This window comes from Periplaneta americana, chromosome 3 (genome assembly GCF_040183065.1).
Source record: "Periplaneta americana isolate PAMFEO1 chromosome 3, P.americana_PAMFEO1_priV1, whole genome shotgun sequence".
NCBI lineage: Eukaryota > Metazoa > Arthropoda > Insecta > Blattodea > Blattidae > Periplaneta > Periplaneta americana.
The window spans coordinates 93,310-114,046 of NC_091119.1; the positions used below are offsets into that span (position 1 = coordinate 93,310).

Genomic DNA, 20,737 nt, shown 5'->3' on the forward strand with positions numbered 1-20,737 from the left:
CAAAGTTTGGTGAAATATCAAGCAACTGAAATACCCTGCACAAATAACAGCAGAAAGTAATATCCTAGAACTGCAATCATTTCCAAGGGCGACATGCAGTTCCTGCTGTACTGTTTGCAGATGCCTAATGCAATCATATTTTCCACTATGTAACATAAATGCTTCACTATAAGCAGTTCTTGGAATATAATGATAGTAGTTATCGAGTAAAACAGTGTTGAAAATTAAAATTAAATAGCAGAATAAATTTTTCTGAAGGAAGTATTAATTTGCGGCTGATACGGTATTATCATTTTCGTTGAAATCTGCACTCATACTACTTCCACCGTGTTTACTGTGTTTCAGATTGTGGTAAGCAAGCTTCAATGATACAAATTACTCGCTCCCTATAATTTCTTCAATGAACTCTCAACGTTACATGGACACATTACTCATGGGAACAAGAAGAATATGTAAGAATAAATAACAGGCAAGTGAGGACGGGTATAGTTTGATGATGGCTAGGAATACGGAAACTGAAAAACTGGAGGGGTGCTGTACAGAAGGATATCTGTCCCTTTGTAGCATGAGAGAAGACATGTTCCATACAGTAGCAGAATGTCAAGAAACAGACAATACAAGGAAAAAGTAGAGAAACAAAAAATGTTTGAGTATGAATAGATATGTAGCATATAAGAAAATATGTAGTACGGCTAATATATGAGAGTTAGGCAAATTTTTACTGATAGTGAAACTGAAATGGGAAGAGAAAGTTAAAATTAATGCTGTATTAAATTGATCTTGTAGTTTGTAGTCGTATTTGTTTTTTTCCTGCTTAGTGAATAGGGGATGTAATATATATATATATATATATATGTGTGTGTGTGTGTGTGTTTAGGAGAAGGGTTGTGTTTAGCTAGTAGCTAATTGAATGTGTTATGTTCATAAAAATAAAAGTATATTGGATTAGTTTTAGGGTTGGTATGCAAGACTTGGCGTTGGTGGTTAAAATTGTAAAGTAAGGCAGATCTGGGGTAATATAGAATTGTAACGACTCTGTCTTTCAGATATATGATGGATGAATGAATAAATATATCATATCATACCATACTGACACAATTTTTTTTTTAAACTTGCTGTCTTACTTCTTCAAGGTCTTGAGGTAGACGCAACAATGACGTCCGACCCTGACAAAGTCCAAAGAAAGGTGTCACGTGGTGTCAAAACTGGCGACCTAGAAGGCCAGATCAGGAGTGGTAAAATGACGAATTTGGAAATGTCTACAAAACAACTATTGTATAAATTATTAAATTTGTTTCCGTAAGCTGCAGAACACAGAACGATTTATACTGTGAAATTACTGTTTCTCAAAAATGTCTCCCATGGCAACAAAAATAATATGGAACATTCCATTGGAGGCGTGTCACTCGGAAGATGGCCGTCTGTTTGCCACACAGCATTGGCCAAATCTGAACCAAATAAAGCGAATTCAAAATAACACACTATTCACTCATAAAATTCTCGTCTGAGACTTGCTAACTCTGTGATTGTTAACGTGTCATGTTTGGATTCTACTGCAACTTATGACAGGTTTAAAACCTCTGGGGGGGGGGGGAAATCATAGAATACCACAGACATGCGTGTTACTATGGAACTGCAGTGACTTAACACCAGCACTGCATTGTTACATACATATCGATAACTACTGATAAATGTGTTTCAATTTACCTGTGAAAAAACTTTATTCTCTTCTACATCTTCTCCTTCCAAAGCCAACGGGTCGACTTCCTCTGGCTCTGTCTTGATGACGTCCATCAGGGCTGAGTCAGAAGCAGACATCTGCTCACACAAAGTGAACTGCTATCAGCATCTGTACAACATGCTGACCTTTATTAATCACAGAAGAAATTTTAACTGGATCAAACCAGTGCACAGATACACGGCCCCAGAACAATTTTTCCTTCGAAATTATTCAAATCAAATTTACAGGGAGTTATACTTGAAAGCTTGAGTTGTATAATACACGTCACTGTTCGTTAACAGAAAACCACAATTTAAGTCACACAGAGTTAGTGTGCACTCAATGTTGGTTCCTTGACAGTTGTCAGCCCACTTTGAGGTCTGTGGATATAGAGGGAAAAATTGGATCAGTGTCGGGTAGAGTTCCCGGATAGCTCAGTCGGTAGAGCGTTGGTACGTTTAACCAAAGGTGCCGGGTTCGATACCCGGCCCCGGAACAATTTTTCCTTCGAAATTATTCTAGTGCACAGGTAGTTCTGGTGATTTTGGAAGGGAAAATCATGGAATTCGTAAGGAATATTTTGTGGAAATGGAGTTGAATATTTAAGTACTTTACAATGATACTATTACACTGCTTAAAAACAGAACTGTTTGACAATGAAATGAATTACGGTTGAAATGAGGTGTCATAATCGATAAATAATAATAATAATCAGCATCATCTTGTAACAGAAAAGTACTATTCTACTGGTGTTTACATGACTACTCCCAATCTCTATCTTTTGGAAATCTGAAGAAAGTTGTAACATGGTACAAACATTTCCACATTTAACTGACATTGTGTAGGCTACAACTATAATGAGAATAATCCTTGCATCATGTGTTTTTTTTAAGAATGAAGTTCATATCACAATTCAACGCGCTATTCGTCACGTCATCCTCGCTGCCTAAAATCCCTGCCGCTAGATAGCACTGGCGAGTCATTCGCCACTTTTACCGTGAACTTTCCGGTATTATCATTGTAGACTATTTGCTATCACTCAAACCGGAGGGATAGAGGGCATTTACATCTTCTAAACTAAGCTAACGTAACCTTACGTAAGCTTTTTGTAAATATTTACAATAGTGTTATCAATGGAAAGCCGATAGCAAAAAACCGCGCAGTTTTAAACAATTTTTAGCCTATGCAAGGTATACCAAAAGCCTAAAGTACCTTGTCCCGTCATTGATTCGTATATGCAAGGCACAACAAAAGCCTAAACTAACTTAACGTAACTTGTCACAGATTTCCCCACCTCTCCGCCGAACTTCACTTTCACAGCAACTTTGGATCCTTATTTTCGGTGTGGAATTGGCGTCGATATTTTATGTTTATGATACGTATGACTCCAAGCCAAGGATGTAAATACATTTGTACCTTAACTTGGTAACGCAATAGTAGAGCAATAACCTAAGACAGCGTGAAACTTTCGTAATGTCACGCCAAGTTATGTTGGTAATACTCCTAGGTCATAGAATACAGTATGATCTAGGGTAATACTTAAGAAAGAGATGAAGTTGTACTAACAAACTACGAAGGGAACTATTGTTTAACAAGTTACCATTACATGCACACGAACTAAAATACTTGAGGTTAAATCTGGAATTATCGATGGTTGATTCACAATCCCCTCTATAGTGTAAATGAATAACTTGACTGACATGTATACATCAGCCTATCTGTAATTCTATTATGAACACTAAATATAAAATTTGCAATGTCAACTTCATCCTTAGTACCTAGAATTCTGTTTCCTTCTATTGTGTTAGTTTTCTCTTACGACAACAGCAGCCTTAGGCTCACCACAGGATAGCTCACAAACTTTGTACAGTATAACTGATGAATTTACCAATACTGCTTCTGTCAAGCAGCCAACCGTCCAATCAATTAGAGGATATTAGTACGATAGCACCAAAACCCTAACAAACCTCTCTATGACATACAATCGACTTGTTCTGGTTAGTAAATACTTAATTATCTACGGTGATAATTACGTTATTAATCTGAGAAACAAGCGCATAAAAGTACAAAGTATATCACTATACAACTTCGCACAGGGATTTCACCACGCCTCACACTTGACGTTACTTAATTTTCTTGACGTGAATCGATATACTCACGGCCCTCTTGCTGCTCTCCATAAGGATTAAGAGAATCATCAATCAATTCAATTGCATTACAAACATGAGCACTTAATTGCAAATTAAGTATTGATTTAGCCATTAACCGTACATTATTTTAACGTAAAAAGACCAATTTTACAACTAAATAAATTAATCACAAAGAAACATACCGTATATGTAACTTGGAGATATTGATGTGGAATTTGAAAATTTTAAAATATTGGAACTACGCCATCTCACAGCATAACTGCAATAGGATCTAAAGTAGTTCGAAAACAAATCAATAGAACAAGTTGGTGATTTGAAATTCCTTCACACAATTATATATTGAGGAAACATTTATCAAAAGATAAATAGAAACATTAACTTACATAAATGGCAGAATCAGAACTTTAGTAAATAAAGACAAAAAAAGAAAGAAAAAAAAATAATTAAAATTGTAGTACAATGTTATGTCGGTAACTTGCCTGTTATATGGTAGTGAAACATGAATCTCGAGAGAAAGAAAAATCAAGGTTGCAAGCAAATGAAATAAAATTCTGCAGTTATGTTGCAGGTTATACAAAAGTAGACTGCAGAAATAACAAGATGTCCGGTTACAGTTAGACTTTTTAAAAACTGATGACAAAATTAAAAACTACCAAAATAACTGGAATTACATTCAGGAAGGATGGACAACACCAGACTTCCACTGCAGTTTTGGACTAGCAAGAAGAACTCTGGGAGACCAGTAAAATGTTGGACAGATCAAGTGTAGTTATTACAGGCAGGAGATTATGTACCTAAGACATGGATGATGATGATGATGGACACATCATTTGGCATAGAATAGTATAGGGGTACATAAAAATTCTCAGCTCAATTCATAAATATTTTGTACACTTCTAAAAGTGTTTTATAAAAAATAATTTCATTTCTCTTTTCTTTAATCATATAAAAATTATTTTTGAAATTAAACTTTACTGTTAAGTTCAACATACTGTCACTAATAATACTGACTGCCATGGAAATTATAGGAGTGATCATTAGTAGTATTTATTTATTTAACCTGGTAGAGATAAGGCCGTCAGGCCTTCTCTGCCCCTCTACCAGGACATTCCAACTACAATATCAACAATAAAATTACAATTAGTATTAAATTTACAATTACAATTACAAATAATATTACAGTTAGTATTAAATTTACAATTACAATAAAATCAAAGTACGAAAAGATTACCTGAATAATTAAAGCTAGATAATTTATCATAGAGAAACAAAGAATATTTTATATTTAGTGAATTACAAATTAAATCTAGAATAACAAAATTGTATAGTCATGAAATTACTGGATATTGAAATATTTTGTGATAGATTAAAGAAACTATTTACAAGTAATCAATTACTCACCAAGTGCCTAGTAAGTTTTCGTTTGAATTCAATTTTATTTCGACAGTCCCTGATGCTAGCAGGTAACGAATTCCAGAGTCTTGGCAGGGCTATTGTGAAAGAAGATGAGTATGAGGAGGTGCGATGGGATGGTATTGTTAGTATTGTTTCATGGCGAGAGCGTGTGTTCAGATTGTGGTGGGAAGAAAGGTAAGTGAAGCGAGACGACAGGTACGAAGGAATAGAAGAGTTCAAGATTTCGAAGAGAAAGAGAAGTGAATGTAAATTTCTTTTCTTATCTAGTTTAAGCCAACCTATTGCTTCCAGGGATGGGGTAATATGATCATATTTACGAACTTTGCTTACAAAACGTACACACAAATTATGAGCACGTTGAAGTTTCGTTTTGTTGTCGCTGGAGAGGTCAGTCAGTAAAATGTCCGCATAGTCGAAATAGGGAAATGCAAGTGTCTGCACAAGGGACTTTTTTAAGCAAGAGGGGAGATGAACATTTATCCTTTTTAGCACATGGATAATAGAATATACTTTTCTGCAGGTTTCATTAGTTTGGCCCAAAAAATTGTTTACATTCTAGTAGCTCAAATATGAAAAAGGATTGGCATGATTGTACAAATTATTAAAAGTAAGTCCCTTTGAAATACTACTGGTATATATCCACGCCAACTGTCATCCAGTGTCATGTAAACTGAAGGAGGCGTGCAAAAATGTCACGTAGCTAGCTCAAGATTTGTTGCAGGAGATAAAACATGGGAAGAGTGCAAAAACTAAAAAGCGGAGAATTTAAAGTGCCCACATCTTTACAGATGGCTGCCAAAGCTAGTGTTCTAAAGGACGCCAGTCTCTGAAATTTCACGAGGAGCATGTGTTAAGCTTCGAACGTTTTTTTATGAGTAGAAACAAAAAAAAATTTTTTTTTCGTAAAAAATGCAATTCTTTCACTTCAGTGCACGCACATCACATATTGCAATTGTCCCAAAGTAAACCCATAAGAAGAGCGTTAGCCTAATGCGTATCGAGAACAATTTCAATTTATCTAATTCCTGAATAATTAACTTCCAGCACTGCTGTTAAAAATGACGATTTCTTGTGTGCTCAAATTAAATTCAATGCTGTGTATAGGTCAGTGTAAAGGTATGTAGGTACATCTAAATTCAAATTTACAGTATCAAATTGCAATACTACTCTTCTATACCTGTGACAAATTCTATTTTCTCGCTTTTCATAGCTATGTCTTTTCTGCCTTTTGAAGACAGCCTATGTACGTTATAAACAATCTTGTCCCACAGTAAACTTTTATAATTTCTTGTCTGAGTACCAACACATACAGTCAATGATAACCGGAGCACAATTTTGCCCAAAGACTTCGGGAAAACGAATTAATTTTCTTCTGGTTTTTTCATAACTGCTCTTCCGGCAGCAGTAGCAAATCACCATGAGACAAATCGTTCCGGTCCATCCATTGAATGATGTGATGTGGGCGTGGATTAAACCCTGTCATGTTGTGGCTAATGCATCAAACTTTTGTTGCGGTCTGTGTTGACCTTTCAGTGGAGAATGTGACATTAAATTGACATTTAGCATATCTTTTTGATCTTTTACTATGGCAGGAACTGAAGACACGACTGGTAGAAGCTTTCCAAACACTGATGACGTTTGATGTCACAGGCAGAAAATGTCGCCTGCATTCACACCAATCGACACCATCACTATGCACAGCTAATGAAGTGTCAGAGATGGTTGAGTGGGGCTGTGAATTTATATCATACACCAACCGCAATCAATTCTGTTTTGTATTTCCTATCACAAATCATTCGTAGAATTTGTAAAAATCCCTCAGCAGTAGTTCCTGTATATTTACCTCTTTGTCAGACATCCTGCTGCTCTCTATCGCGTTGTTTTAAATAAAGAAACTCATAAATAACGTCGTGCAGTAGATGTCAATTAAAACAGGGGCACATACAAGATGTAGCAAAGCAATCTGACATGAATGAAATAATTTATTTTTAACATATGTTTTTATGAAAAGACCCTCCATGGTTTACGGTGAGATGTCATATTATCAGGTCATCAAATTTCACATTCTACACCAACCTTCCTTCAATGTTGAGGAGTTCCTCACCCAATGATAAGGCTTTACATGCCTCAGAGTTGAGCAGTGCACCCAGTGCTATCTAAAGAACTAAAGCCTATCTACATTATGATGCCTTTCACAAGGCCTTCTTTACCAAGAATCTGGCACTGATATGACAAATTTTGCAACCTTACTGCTGTCCACCATTAAAAAGTTTCAGACAGATTTCAGATGCAAACATTCCTCGTGCAAGATGGAGTCAAGATCATCTTCATAGAACAAAAGATTTTCTCCTGCTGCTGCTTCAGTAGTCTTCTAATAATCCCATTTTTTCATGGTGTTCCTTATAGCGAACACTACATTCTTTGAAAGAGAAACACAGATAGTCCAGGATCACATTAGAGGTACTGTCTGTTACTCAGGAGAAGACGAGCGGAAAGAATGTGACCTTCTTGACTATCGCTGTTGATTACTATAAACATCGCTCAGATAAGCATCCCAGTAGTCAGGTTATTACTCGTGAAGGAAACATGAGTAACAATGCGTATGGAAATTAAAGCTAAGTTGAACAGAAGGAGACCTAATGTTTCTGCTTACTGCAGTACAAGTATTGCACGTGTTGTCGTACGTTATCTGTTCACATCCCTTCCTCCTCAGTCCGCTGTCGTCTTCTCCTGAGTCACCGACAGTACAAGTATTGATCCTAAAATAATATGATCCAGTTTTCAAAACTGTTACTTCCATGACGCTATCACCTGACATTAGTGGACATTTTACTCTTCTTCTTTCATCAAATGCGTAAGTGTGGTGTCCAGATGAACCTTCAGCTGAAGTCTTCAAACCTTAAGAAGTCTTCTCTCAAACGTATTACGAAATCGGATAATGAACTATATAAACCGCCTACTTGTACTACATCAACATTCACAGCCTGAGGTCTAGCATTCACTGCTTCGAATTAGTCCTTGCCATTCACATCGCAAAGTGTGACTCACATCACGTTTAGATGAGACTCTGAACTTTTAGTTTGCAGTTTTGACTAAGAATTTTCCACCTATTCATAGAAGCCGTCAAAAAGTTACAGAGTTCTTGAACGGTCCAAGGAGATACAACACTCAGTAGCACATGAACCTCAAGATTAAGAAAGTGTGCAGCACATGGAATGCAGTGAACTTGCGGAGGAATTTGTTTTATTCTTGCTTGAACTCCCGAGAATGTTCAGCCATATTTGAAGCGCTGTTATACGACTGGCGTGTACAATTCCAAATATCTATATCGTATTTTTTTTTTTCAAAATATTCAAAAGTGCATTTATATCTGACATTTGGTAAGAAGCAAAGGTAACTTCCAAGTGGGGTTGCGTCAGCATTCATATATCGTATTATAATTCTATGGTGCGCGTAAAAGGAACACTGCAAGTGTTGAGTACAGCAAAAAACTCTGGAATGAGGACCAACAACATTATTATGGTAGAGGATAGACATATGCTCTTTACATATTTCTTGTATTCAAATGCAGGTCGTAACCTCCAATTCCTTTTTCTTGCTCACAATAGAATTGTAAGCTTAAATGTTATGTTTTATTTAACGATGCTCGCAACTGCAGAGGTTATATCAGCGTCGCCAGATGTACCGGAATTTTGTTCCGCAGGAGTTCTTTTACATGCCAGTAAATCTACTGACATGAGCCTGTCGCATTTAAGCACACTTAAATGCCATCGACCTGGCCAGGGATCGAACCCGCAACCTTGGGCATAGAAGGCCAGCGCATACCAACTCGCCAACGAGGACCACGAATTGTGTTGATCTACATGAGATATATACCGAAATACTCAGCTTATTTGTTGATTTCTTTAAGAACATTATCACTCATCAAAGTATTCAGTCCTTCAATTGTAGTTTAGAAAGGTATGATGTTTTTCCAGAGCCCACGTTACAATATATATTGTGTTATATTTCAGTTTTAGGTCACCAAGTAACAAACATGGAATGCAGAAAACAAAACTCTAGGATTCGGAGTATACCAGCCAGTATCTCATGTTTCTCTCCATTAGTCAAATCGCAAACAAAGAGGTGTTTGGAAAGATATTTATCTTCATCACCATATGACCTCTTACACTTACAGAAATCCATTTCCAAATTCTATTCGACGCCATGGCCAGCTATATAATCGCGAAGTTGTTCACCAATTTTCCGCAGTGCTGGGTCTTTACTTGGCACAAGAATCTGATTTTTATTAACACGTATGATACTCTTATTATTAACACTGTTACACTGTCTGTTTCAAGTTTACCCAAGATCACTGCTGCAGCTGAAGATTCATTAGGTGATCTGCTACTGGAATTGTGGCGTCATGTCTGTGATGCCGATGCTTCAGAGTTATTATATGCATTAGGAACGTCTGTAGAATCGATAAAAGAGACACTACGCTCATGAACAAAACTTCTCTCATTCTTTTTCTGAATTAACTTTTGTATAAAAAAAAGATTTTATTTAATTTTATTGATTTCATAAAAGCTTTAGATAGAGTTGATAGAAATAAACTTTTAGAAATTTTACACTATGATAATGTGCCAAACCAAATCATTCTCTCGATTTATAATTTATATCAACAAAATGAAATTGCCATAAGAACTGAACGCGGAACTACTAGCTGGACTTCCATCAACCAAGGTGTTAGACAAGGGTGCGGTCTTTCCCCTCTGTTGTTTATTATATATATGAACCATTTTTTATACATTTGGAGGCAAAGTCATCATGCTGGAATTCAAATTAATCGAAACACAGTTCTCGATACACTAATGTTTGCCGACGATCAGGTTATTATCGCTAAAACAGAGGATGCTTTACAAAGAGCCATTTATAATTTGCAAATAATCGCCTCTGATTACAATATGGAAATCTCAAAAGAGAAAACAAAAGTCATGGCATTTTCGGGAGAGAACCCAATTCCAAGTAAGATCATGATAAATAATACTTTAACTGAACGTGTTAATTCATTTAACTATTTAGGTTATAACCTATCTTACATCACTGATGAAGATATGTCAAACAAAATATCTAAATTTATAAAAATCACTGGCCTCATTAACGCCGTCTTCAAATCCTCCCATGTTCAGAAACATACAAGGCTAAAGGTATATAAAACACTAGCTCGACCGGTCCTCACTTACGGTAGCGAGGCATGGACAATCAGAAAATCTGATGAGCAAAGGCTGGCGACAGCTGAAATGAGGTTCATGAGACGAACAGCGGGATGCTCTTTGCTGGAACACCGTAAAATTGTGGACACATTGCAGGAACTCAAAATGGATCCTATAGTTAATTTTGTTCAACAATATCGACTTCAGTGGAAAAAACATGTCGAAAGGATGGATCGCACTAGATGGCCTAAACAGATTCTTACTTATGTACCAAGAGGAAAGAGGAAATTGGGAAGACCACGAAAGAGCTGGCATGAGACCGTAACAGATCCTGTAGGGTCTAATACGTGAGGGATATGATGATGATGATGATGATGATGATAAAGAAAAGAACTAATTTTCGGAACTCTTTTCAGAAGAGCTGCCTCTTAAAATCATGGAAGACCTGCGTGAGACCCAGGACGAATGTAAATTGACAATAATGACTTTACGTGACTTCAGCAAAGCCTTCGATTCTGTAGACATTGACTTGTTAATATGTAAACTCAGAAGATTACATCTAGAAGAGCACGTCCTGTGGTTTGCCTCTTACCTTAATGGCCGCCAACAAAGTGTGATAACTGGAAATCGTTCTTCCTCTTGGCAGGCCATGAGGTCAGGGATCAGTTCTTGGCTCTTTACTATTTACAATTTATATAAACGACATCAGAATCTCTAAAGTACTGCCGACACCATCTCTATACAGACGATCTTCAAATATATATATAAAATTCCACACTGACAAAATAACTAAAATTAATGACGATCTCGACTCAATTTGGACATGGACACGGAAATTCCGACTTAAATTAAATCAGGAAAAATCACAGTCAATAACTCTGGGTCATTCACGTCTGTTAAGCACTATTACCATACCAAATCTGTCCCTGATTAAAATATATGGCACCCAAATTCCGTTCAGTGAATCGTATTTATATGGATAAAAGTTTAAATTGGAACATTCAAGTTGCAGAAACCTGCAAAAAAGCGTACTCATTAATCCACTCGTTTCGGCGATTGAAGACTTTTCTACCCTTTTCTCTGAAAAAGATGTTAGTGCAAACACTGTGATATTTTTGTTTTTTTTTTCCGTATCTCAAATAATATAATATTTATAGCAGTTTAATGTTTGAACTTACTTTTGAAATATCCTATATATAACCATTAAGCATTGATAAACCTAAAACAGCTATTACCGTTAACAAGAATTGTTAGAAAAATATTTCGTTAGTCTATTGAATTGGTTTGATGTCTGACAGTCCCTGACATTACTCGGTAGGGAATTCCAAGTCCGAGGAAAGCCACAGTGAAGAAGATGAATATGAGGATGTTCTGTGGGAGGGAATGCATAATGTTGAGGAGTGTTATGATCGTGTGTCTAGGTTACGGTGGGTTTTCCCGACACATCCAACAACCCTACTGCAACTGAAAGATGCCATCTCGCAAGAAATTGCCAATATTCCAAGACATTATCTGCAAAATGCTGTGCATGGTGTCGCAGACAGAATGCTGTACGTTGAAGAAGAGAACGGCGGACATCTTCCCAATGTTTTGTAAACCCCGTTGTTTGCCCAACACTGTGATGTTTTTGTTTTTTCCCTATCTGAAATATTATATTTATAGCGGTTTAATGTTTGAATTGACTTTTGAAATACCCTATATATCACAGATTAAATGTTTAAATTATCTCATTATTATTATTACTACTACTATTTCTTACCAATGTTTATTATTGTCTCACTGACATTACTTATCCAACTCTAATTATTTACTTTCATGTTGTTTTATGGTATAGATGTTAATGTAATAACTATGTAAGCAATTGTATTCAATTAGAATTAGAGTCTGGCTGGGCGGAAGAGAAGGCCTACTGGCCTTAGCTCTGCCAGATTAAATAAATAAATTATTATTATAGAACTAATTATCGATGGGCAGGGCATGTATCACGTATGGGCGAACCTAGAATTGCATATAGAGTGTTTGTCGAGAGACCGGAGGGAAAAAGACCTATGCGAAGGCCGAGACGTAGATAGGAGGATAATGGATTTGAGGGAGGTGGGATATGATTATAGATTGGATTAATCTTGCACAAGATAGGGACCGATGGCGGGCTTATGTGTTGGCAGCATGAACCTGCGAGTTCCTTAAAAGCCAGTAAGTAAGAACTAATTTTCGGAAGAACTTCCTCTTTCAGGACTAATTTTCGGAACCCTTTTCAGAAGAGCTCCCTCTTTGTTATCTTTCTCCCCCTCTTTTTCTGTATTGTAATCCATGAGTATTATCTTAAATCCAGCCTTTTCAACTGCTATGGTAATCTAGCGTCTGAATTAAATGAAGAAGATAATGCCGGCGAAATGAGTCCTGGGTCCAGTGTCGAAAGTTACCCAGCATTTGCTATTGTTGGGTTGAGGGAAATCCCCGGAAGAAACTTCAACCAGGTAAATTGTCCCAAGGAAGATTTGAACCCTGGTCCGCTTGTTTCACGGTAAGGCATGTTAACCATTAGTCTACTCAGTTTTACTCTTTGGTCACTCATGACTAGCGTGATGACTTTGTTTGAAATCACTAAACAAACATTAACACCCACTCACACACCATCTACCTCATTGCTACAAATGACTGTCAGGAGTGCAGTGTGACGGCTTACATTATGCCAGCAAGTTAGTTCTCAATAATGCAACGCGATAAGAGTTCTGCTGACCTCGTTCTGAGAAATATTGTTAGTGATGTTTTAAATGCTGCATGAAATCTTTTATATCCTGAAAAAGAGACATTCCGAAAATTAAGTGATCTTTAAATGGGGAAAAATGCCTCTCTAGGCAAAATCTAGGCCTGAGTAAGACAATATAATAGAACATGAGGTGCATATTAGAAGAACAGAGAGGTTACAAGAAATTAAAATAAAAAAAAAAATGTGTAGATTTATTAAAATGTACACCATGAAAAAATAAAATGTAACAAAACATGTACACGGCTTTTGCATGTGTTAAGAACCAACACAACCTACAACGCTACTTCAAGTCTTTTCAGACAGAAATATTTCAAACAACTACCTGGCAGGACGAGTCTGTTCGTCTTGCCACACGATGTCAGCTATTTTTTCCTCGGAAGTTCGCTTTGCTGGTTGGTACTGTCCGTGGTATGCACACGTGCGTGCTTTTTTAAACTTCCTGACCGTGGAAAACATTTTTCACAGACGTCACATTTAAACGGCATTTCGCCCGTGTGCATTCGGAAATGCAATTTGAGAGCTTGAGACTCTGAAAAACATTTGCCGCACATTTCGCAATTGTAAGGTTTCAGTCCCGTGTGCCTATGTATGTGGGCTTTCAGGTATCGAGACTCTGAAAAACATTTCCCGCAGATCTCGCACTTGAATGCTTTCAAGCCAGCGTGAGTACGTTCATGAACTCTCAGAGCCCCCAAATCCGAGCAACACTTCCCACAGATATCGCATTTAAACGGTCTCTCCCCGGTATGGGTACGAATATGAATTCTGAGATTTTCCTTCTTTGCAAAGAATTTCCCACACGCATCGCACATGAATGCTTTCTCGCCTCTATGCATACGCACATGCGATAGTAGCGTACTCGACTGTGAGAAACATTTACCACACACATCGCATTTGTAAGGCTTTTCGCCCGTGTGGATACGTTCGTGGATCTTAAGAGTTCGGAAATCTGATAAGCTCTTCCCGCAGATATCGCATTTAAATAATTTCTCGCCTGTATGAGTTCGGAGGTGAGACTTGAGAGCGCTAGAAACTGAGAAGTATTTGCCACAGATATCGCAACTGAATGGTTTTTCGCCGGTATGCGTACGAATATGAGCTACCAGATGTCCTGAACACGAGAAAGATTTTTCACAAAAATGACATTTGAATGACTTTTCACGCGTGTGAGTACGCATGTGGTCCTTCAGCTTTCTACTTGATGAACAACATTTCCCGCAGACGTGGCATTTGAACGTCTCTGTGTGGGCGTGCGAATTGCCACTGCTTGATAACAACTGGCCACAAATATCGCTCTTAAATGAATGACTCCGAGTCTGTGACTCCAACTGGTTCGTTCTCAGAAGCAGCTGCTCGCATAGCGGAGGGTCCAGCACATTCTGCGAGGAGACACTATCATCAGCACTTGTGCACTTTCGCCAAGGCATTTCCGTCTCGCTGTAAACAGAAGTTCCCATTACAGAAAGTGACAAAAATAAAAGATAGTATGAAATATTGCAATGCAAGAAACTTTCCACTTATGAAATAAAAGCTGAAAAGGCTTCAAAGAATAACAAGTTGATGCTAGGTTTTGTATGATATTAGAGCCGGGCTTGTTTAATATAAAGAAGGCTGTGATGAACTGAAAACCGGAATCCTCAAGGTGCGAGATATGTAGGACGATCACGTGGGACTGGAGAAGATGAGACAAGCATTGGGAAATCTGTGAGAAAAGTGAAAGCTGCTGCAGGGAGTCGCGTGCTGTGGAAAGCTGTTAAAGGTGCCCTACGCACCTGATGGAACTACAGTATGATCATGATGATAAGTATGAAAACAATTAAAAAATCTAAGGTTCATTAAATCTATTAATTTTATACTGATTCTGAAGTCATAATTTTGTGTAATTGATATTTTGTTATTGAAGTGTTCTACCAGTGAAGAATTATGTCGTGTCAGAAGTGTGTTGTAACAGTGAAGTGTGTTGTGTCAGTGAAGTGTGTTGTGTAAGTGAAACGTGTTCCTGTCAGTGAAGCTTTATAGTTTATAGTGGCAGTGCAAAGTATTTGAACAGTGAAATGTGTCGTAGTTCCAGTACAGTGAGTGAGTTGACAGCGAAATAAGTGTAATGTTGAAAGGTACTTGTGCAGATATGAACATATACTCGTGGGTTTTAGTTCGATCTTAGTTTTAAGATACAAATTAGAATATTTCAGATGTTATTTTAAGTGATCGTTTCATTTAATTTAGTATATTCCCTGTTATTATTATTATTGGTAGTATTAATTATTAGTATTATTAATTGTGTTTATTATTGTCATTATTGAGTGTAATTAGTTACCACTGCCACCGGGTATATACCCATTGCAGTGTGAATACATACATAATACATAAAAAAGAGAGCTGAAAACACTCGACTGTCTGCGACCTGTCACAATTCATCTCACTGTAATGTTCAGTTTATCGTTTCTTATGTCAGTGACAAATTTACAGGGATGTTTGAAGGAAACAGGAAACAAAACTCTATGCACACAGAACTGAATAAAAACAAAATACGAACAGGACAACAATGTAATTCATTTATTAAATCAATGTTTTAAGCTGTCGCCATGATCTGGTGACTAGAATGCTGGACTCAGTGGACCGGGGTCCAATCCTCGGCAGATTTATAACTTGCATGCAACAAGCTTACTCATACTATCACCCAATAAAATATTTACTATTCCTCCTCTGTAGGCTCAATATCCAATACAGGGTGTCTGGAAAATGCCTACAGAGGAAGATAGGACAAATGACTGTGTAATGAAGAAACTTCAATTATTAAGAAATCCTTTCGTTTTTGGAAATGAAATTAAAGTTTGTCGGCAAGGTCTGGAGAGGCAATTTGGACTTCACAAAAAATTGATCATAATTTAAAATAAACATCATATCAAGCCTAGTCATGGAACACGAATGGCAAGGGATTGGAGTCCAGAAAAAGAAGACATTTCCAGAAAGTAGGTTTCGTTTCCTCTCATCACTGGAATGGATTGCAAGTATAAAATCAGTAATCTTCGCGCAATAGGCTACAGATGGATCCTTTGTGGTAAAGAGACGCCAACCCTGCAGTTGCTGTCACAAACCCTTACTGATTACTTCCGTTACAAATTAAAATAAGACGACTACTGGAAAATATAGAATTTGACTGTTATGGAGAGACTGGCAGATTCAGTAACTTCGCAAAACAACACGAATGTCCTAATTGTTGACCCTATAATGAAGTTTTGAAATAATCCTAATCAATCATCAAAACTTGCGTTACAAAAGTAAAATATTATATAGTAAATTGTAACAGTATTATAACTAAACATTTTCATATAATATGCATTGCTCTTTGTTCTCGGAGGTACAATATTAGAAGTTGCTGTAATGTTTTTCAAGATTTTCGGCTTGGAAGCTTGATAAATCGTACACAATTATGTGAAAACATCGCAATTCAATCTATGTATATCATTCATCACCATATTTATGGAAATTAGATTTAAAGCGATTACTTTCATTTACATTGCAAACTTTAAGTAGTAAATATAAAAGTGCAATCTATACAGTATACCCTGTTTCACTGCAACTCGTTAAGGAGCAGATTCACTTTACAAAATGCTACATTAAAAGCCTTGTAAGCAATGTTGAACACAATAGGGATATAGCAAAATCACTGTGACAAAAATTCAGACGAATAATTGATATATCAATGTTATGAGCAGTGTTTATATCAGGAATTATAAACGTGATACAAGCTACAATTTCCAAGTTACCACCTTTATTGCGATATATGTGATGATTATTTTTCACAATCAGCATTTCATATTCTCAGTGATGGCAAGCGACTCTCATGAGCATAGGACCTCAAAATCACAAAATATGCAACACAATGGAGGAAATAATTATCTGTAAACTGTCCCAAACAGTTTTTTTTACGACGCTTTATTAACGGCTATGGTCATCTTGCGTCTGAATGATATGGAGGTGAAATAAGCACAAAACGTTACCCAGCATTCGCTCTTAATGGGAGGAGAGAAAACCCCGCAAAAATCTCAACCAGGATTTGAACTGGGGTCTGCTAGTAAACAATGATGTTTCATATCTATGCGTTTTATAACAGACTTGATAACTGTTGTACCTAAGTATGCAGCAATTGGAATATTACAGTCGAGAGAGAGAGAAATGTATCAAAGTACTTCTTTGTACTGTGATCACAGAGTTCATACAGAATCTGCATTCCGATTACTTTGCTCTGAATGCTTGCGTGAATGCACTTTCAGGCTTCCTGACCGTTTGAAAAACACACCGCATACGTCACACTTGAATGGCCTTTTATCAGTATGTGTGAGTGAATGTGTTTTGAGAACTCCAGATCGTGAGAAACATTTTCCACAAATATGACACTTGAATGGCTTCTCTCCTGTGTGGGTGCGTTCATGAACTTTGAGAGAACAGATTAACGAGAAAAGTTTCCCACAGACATCGCATTTGAATGCCTTCTCCCCTGTGTGGGTTAGCGCATGCGCTTTCAGGTGTCCCGACAGTGAGAAGCATTTCCCACAGATATCGCATTTGAAGGGCTTTACGCCTGAGTGCGTGCGTTCGTGAGCCCTGAGGCCACCAATTAATAGAAAACATTTGCCACAGACGTCGCACTTGAACGATTTAACACCAGAGTGCGTGCGTTTGTGCACTCTGAGCCCATTCATCAACGAGAAACACTTGCCGCAGACGTCGCACGTGAAAGGTTTCTCGCCTGTGTGCGTGCGCGAATGAGCTGTCAGATGTCCTGACCGTGAGAAAGTCTTGCCGCAGATGTCACATGTATACAGCTGCATGCCTGTGTGTATGCGCTCATGAACTGTCAGATCTTCAGCTGTTGAAAAACATTTCCCACACACATCGCACTTGAGTGACGTGATGTCTACGTGACGACCTGACTGTGGCAGTAAGGTTTGCTTTCTTCTCACCAAGTCGTCGTAAACCTGGAAGTGGGGTTGATTTTCACACGGAGAATCCTCGGAGGACAGATAATTATCTCCCTCAAGAGTTGCAATCTCATCTGTATTCATGACGCTGCAAACAAAAGTTACAGAACAAATGGCAGCAAAAGGTCACCTGGACCATCTAGAAGTATCAATCCCTCAACTGTGCAAAAACATGCAATATATTTCACACAATACGTGTCAACACATTCATTTTTGTACCCCAGTCACGTTCACAATTATAGAAATGTCACGCACACTTTACCACAAGGAAGGACGTCATCGCACTCACCACAATTTTGAAGATATAAGTACAAAACTTTTATATTGCTGAAGGACATATCCGTAAAAAAATTCCCATATACTCGTTAAACATTTTACTCCACAGTTATTAAAGAGAACTTGTTTAAGACGCTAATATTTTTCAAATTAAAATTCTTAATTTGTCACGAATTTGTAAATGCTAAATCTCAGTCAGGAAAATATATACAGGTCACATATTTATGAACTCCATTACACATTTTGATAGCGTTCAGCATAAAATTTGTCAATTACGTAAATAAAAAAAAGAACATTACGCTCTCTTTTTACACTTGTTACAATTAATGATACTGATACACTGAAATCGATACAAATATACTGTTTATCTATAGTGCTAAATATCGGCCTGTGATGGAAAGTGTGTCATTTGTAACTTGGTGTGACTTTGTTGACATCACATGATTGAAACAGGAATTACAGGCATGTAAACATGGCGGATTATGTATCGGCCGGTGGGAATATGTGCATAAACAGCAGGATCGTACATCTGCCTCAAGGGTTTATAAGTACAAACCTAAACAGCTCAAATGTGGAAAGTTTCTTTTTATATAACTCTAACACAATCCAAAGTTATGATCATGATAAAAAAACTTGAAACCTGATATAACGAGACATGTACGTAGTCTTTTCACATTGAAAGAAGTTCACAATATTAATAAATGTATTTATAGTTCCTATGGCTATAATAAGGAAAGGAATGCCTGTCATCTGAAGGAATTACGTGTCTTTGATGGAAATCAAAATTATGATAATTGTAAGGAAATGTTGGCTGCATTAAACTCGAACACTAAGAAAGACCAGAATTCCCTCTGTAAGTACAATTCGCTGTATAATATCTTGTATATTGTGCACACGCTGTGGACAGAAATTATTGAAGAATACTAAAAATATACCACGTAACATTCATGGAGGAAATGCAATACAAGAAGCGTGCGCTTTGTAAAACCTTAACATGCAAGTTGTTACAAAAGAACAGAGATCGCACTACACTATTTAAAGGCCAAGTTTTTGCCCATCCAGAGCGAGAAAAGAATAGTTTTAGAATCGTCAGCAGCAACATCCCGGTACTCTCTTAGCAAATATTCAGCGTTGGCAAGGTGCCCATGTGCACTGTCAAAATTACTGACTGAATGAGTAATGCATCTCTTTGCATCTGCTCCATCGCCAATATGTGCAACGGTACTCAACAACTGCAGAGATTACACAAATGGTAGACCTAGCACAATCACAAGATCAAATCAACATTTACATAAGCGAGAAAATCCATTTCTGTATAAACTGCAGACTGCACTCACCTCTCAGATTCCTCTATCGTTATATCCAGCTTAGTCTCCTCTTTCACTGCAACATCGCCAAGTGATTCTTCCTAAAAGTAAACAATAAGACACAATAGATTGATGCAGAAGAGATTAACAAGTCAGGCGTGGGCAATGAAATTAAACAATTCAGCATCGTAGTGTCACTATACCTACTGGAGGGTGCTTCGTCAATGGCGTGCACTTGGTGTACGAATATGACGTAGCTGGCACTGGAAATTCCTCAATTTTCATTTCCCGCTTGATGCCATAACTAGGGTCCTTGTCCTTCAATGTTGTATCTTCCTGTGGAATGCAGACATGCCTTATTATGTTCAATTCGATATTGCTTCTTAGCAGATTTTTGCAGCAATGACACTTACACTGAAGCAGCAATGCTGGGTTTCATTCCAGTTGTACAGCACGCAGACTCCATTCAGCTTATGTCATCATTATCAACATAAGTAGAAGAGCATTATCTTCTTTCAGAGTTTGTCTTCCTACGGCTGAGTGTAAGAAAGTTACGTCACCTCACGACAGCGTGTGGTTCTTGCAGATGGAACAATGACACAGGATTCCGAAAAATTTGGATATTACACTCACTCATATGTAACATAATGCTGTAACGCTTGCTTAGACATATTACTTAAAAAAAGAAGAATGAATTTAGAAATCTTCTCACCATTCGTGAGTTTCCACAAGGGACAAAGAGTACTTAACCATATAAATCTTTACGAGTGCATTGTACCTTGATTTTGTGTTGACAATGCAACTCCTACAAGTACATTTTTAGATTAGTAGAAATGTAGCTAGTTGTAGAACTGGTATTATTCAGCTTGTAAACTACAGGTTCAGTAACGTAATGATAGAATAGCATTTAAACAATAC

General features: G+C 37.3%; 1 protein-coding gene across 6 annotated transcripts in view; it reads right to left on the minus strand.

The window, feature by feature from the left end:
* Window positions 1-20,737, minus strand: part of LOC138695713 (zinc finger protein 235-like) — a 34,426-nt gene that overhangs the window by 6,310 nt on the left and 7,379 nt on the right. The window contains exons 1-3 of one of the 6 annotated variants that reach the window (XM_069819828.1): window positions 20,023-20,155; window positions 19,850-19,920; window positions 1,708-1,818 (exon numbers count right to left, since the gene is read on the minus strand). In XM_069819828.1, the coding sequence (XP_069675929.1) occupies window positions 1,708-1,818 (111 nt within the window). In that variant the 5' untranslated portion in view covers window positions 19,850-19,920; window positions 20,023-20,155. Of the gene's footprint in view, window positions 1-1,124; window positions 1,232-1,707; window positions 1,819-3,498; window positions 3,868-13,442; window positions 14,689-19,849; window positions 19,921-20,022; window positions 20,156-20,737 lie in introns of those variants that run through there. The other 5 variants (XM_069819829.1, XM_069819832.1, XM_069819831.1 and 2 more) reach the window with 5 other exon arrangements.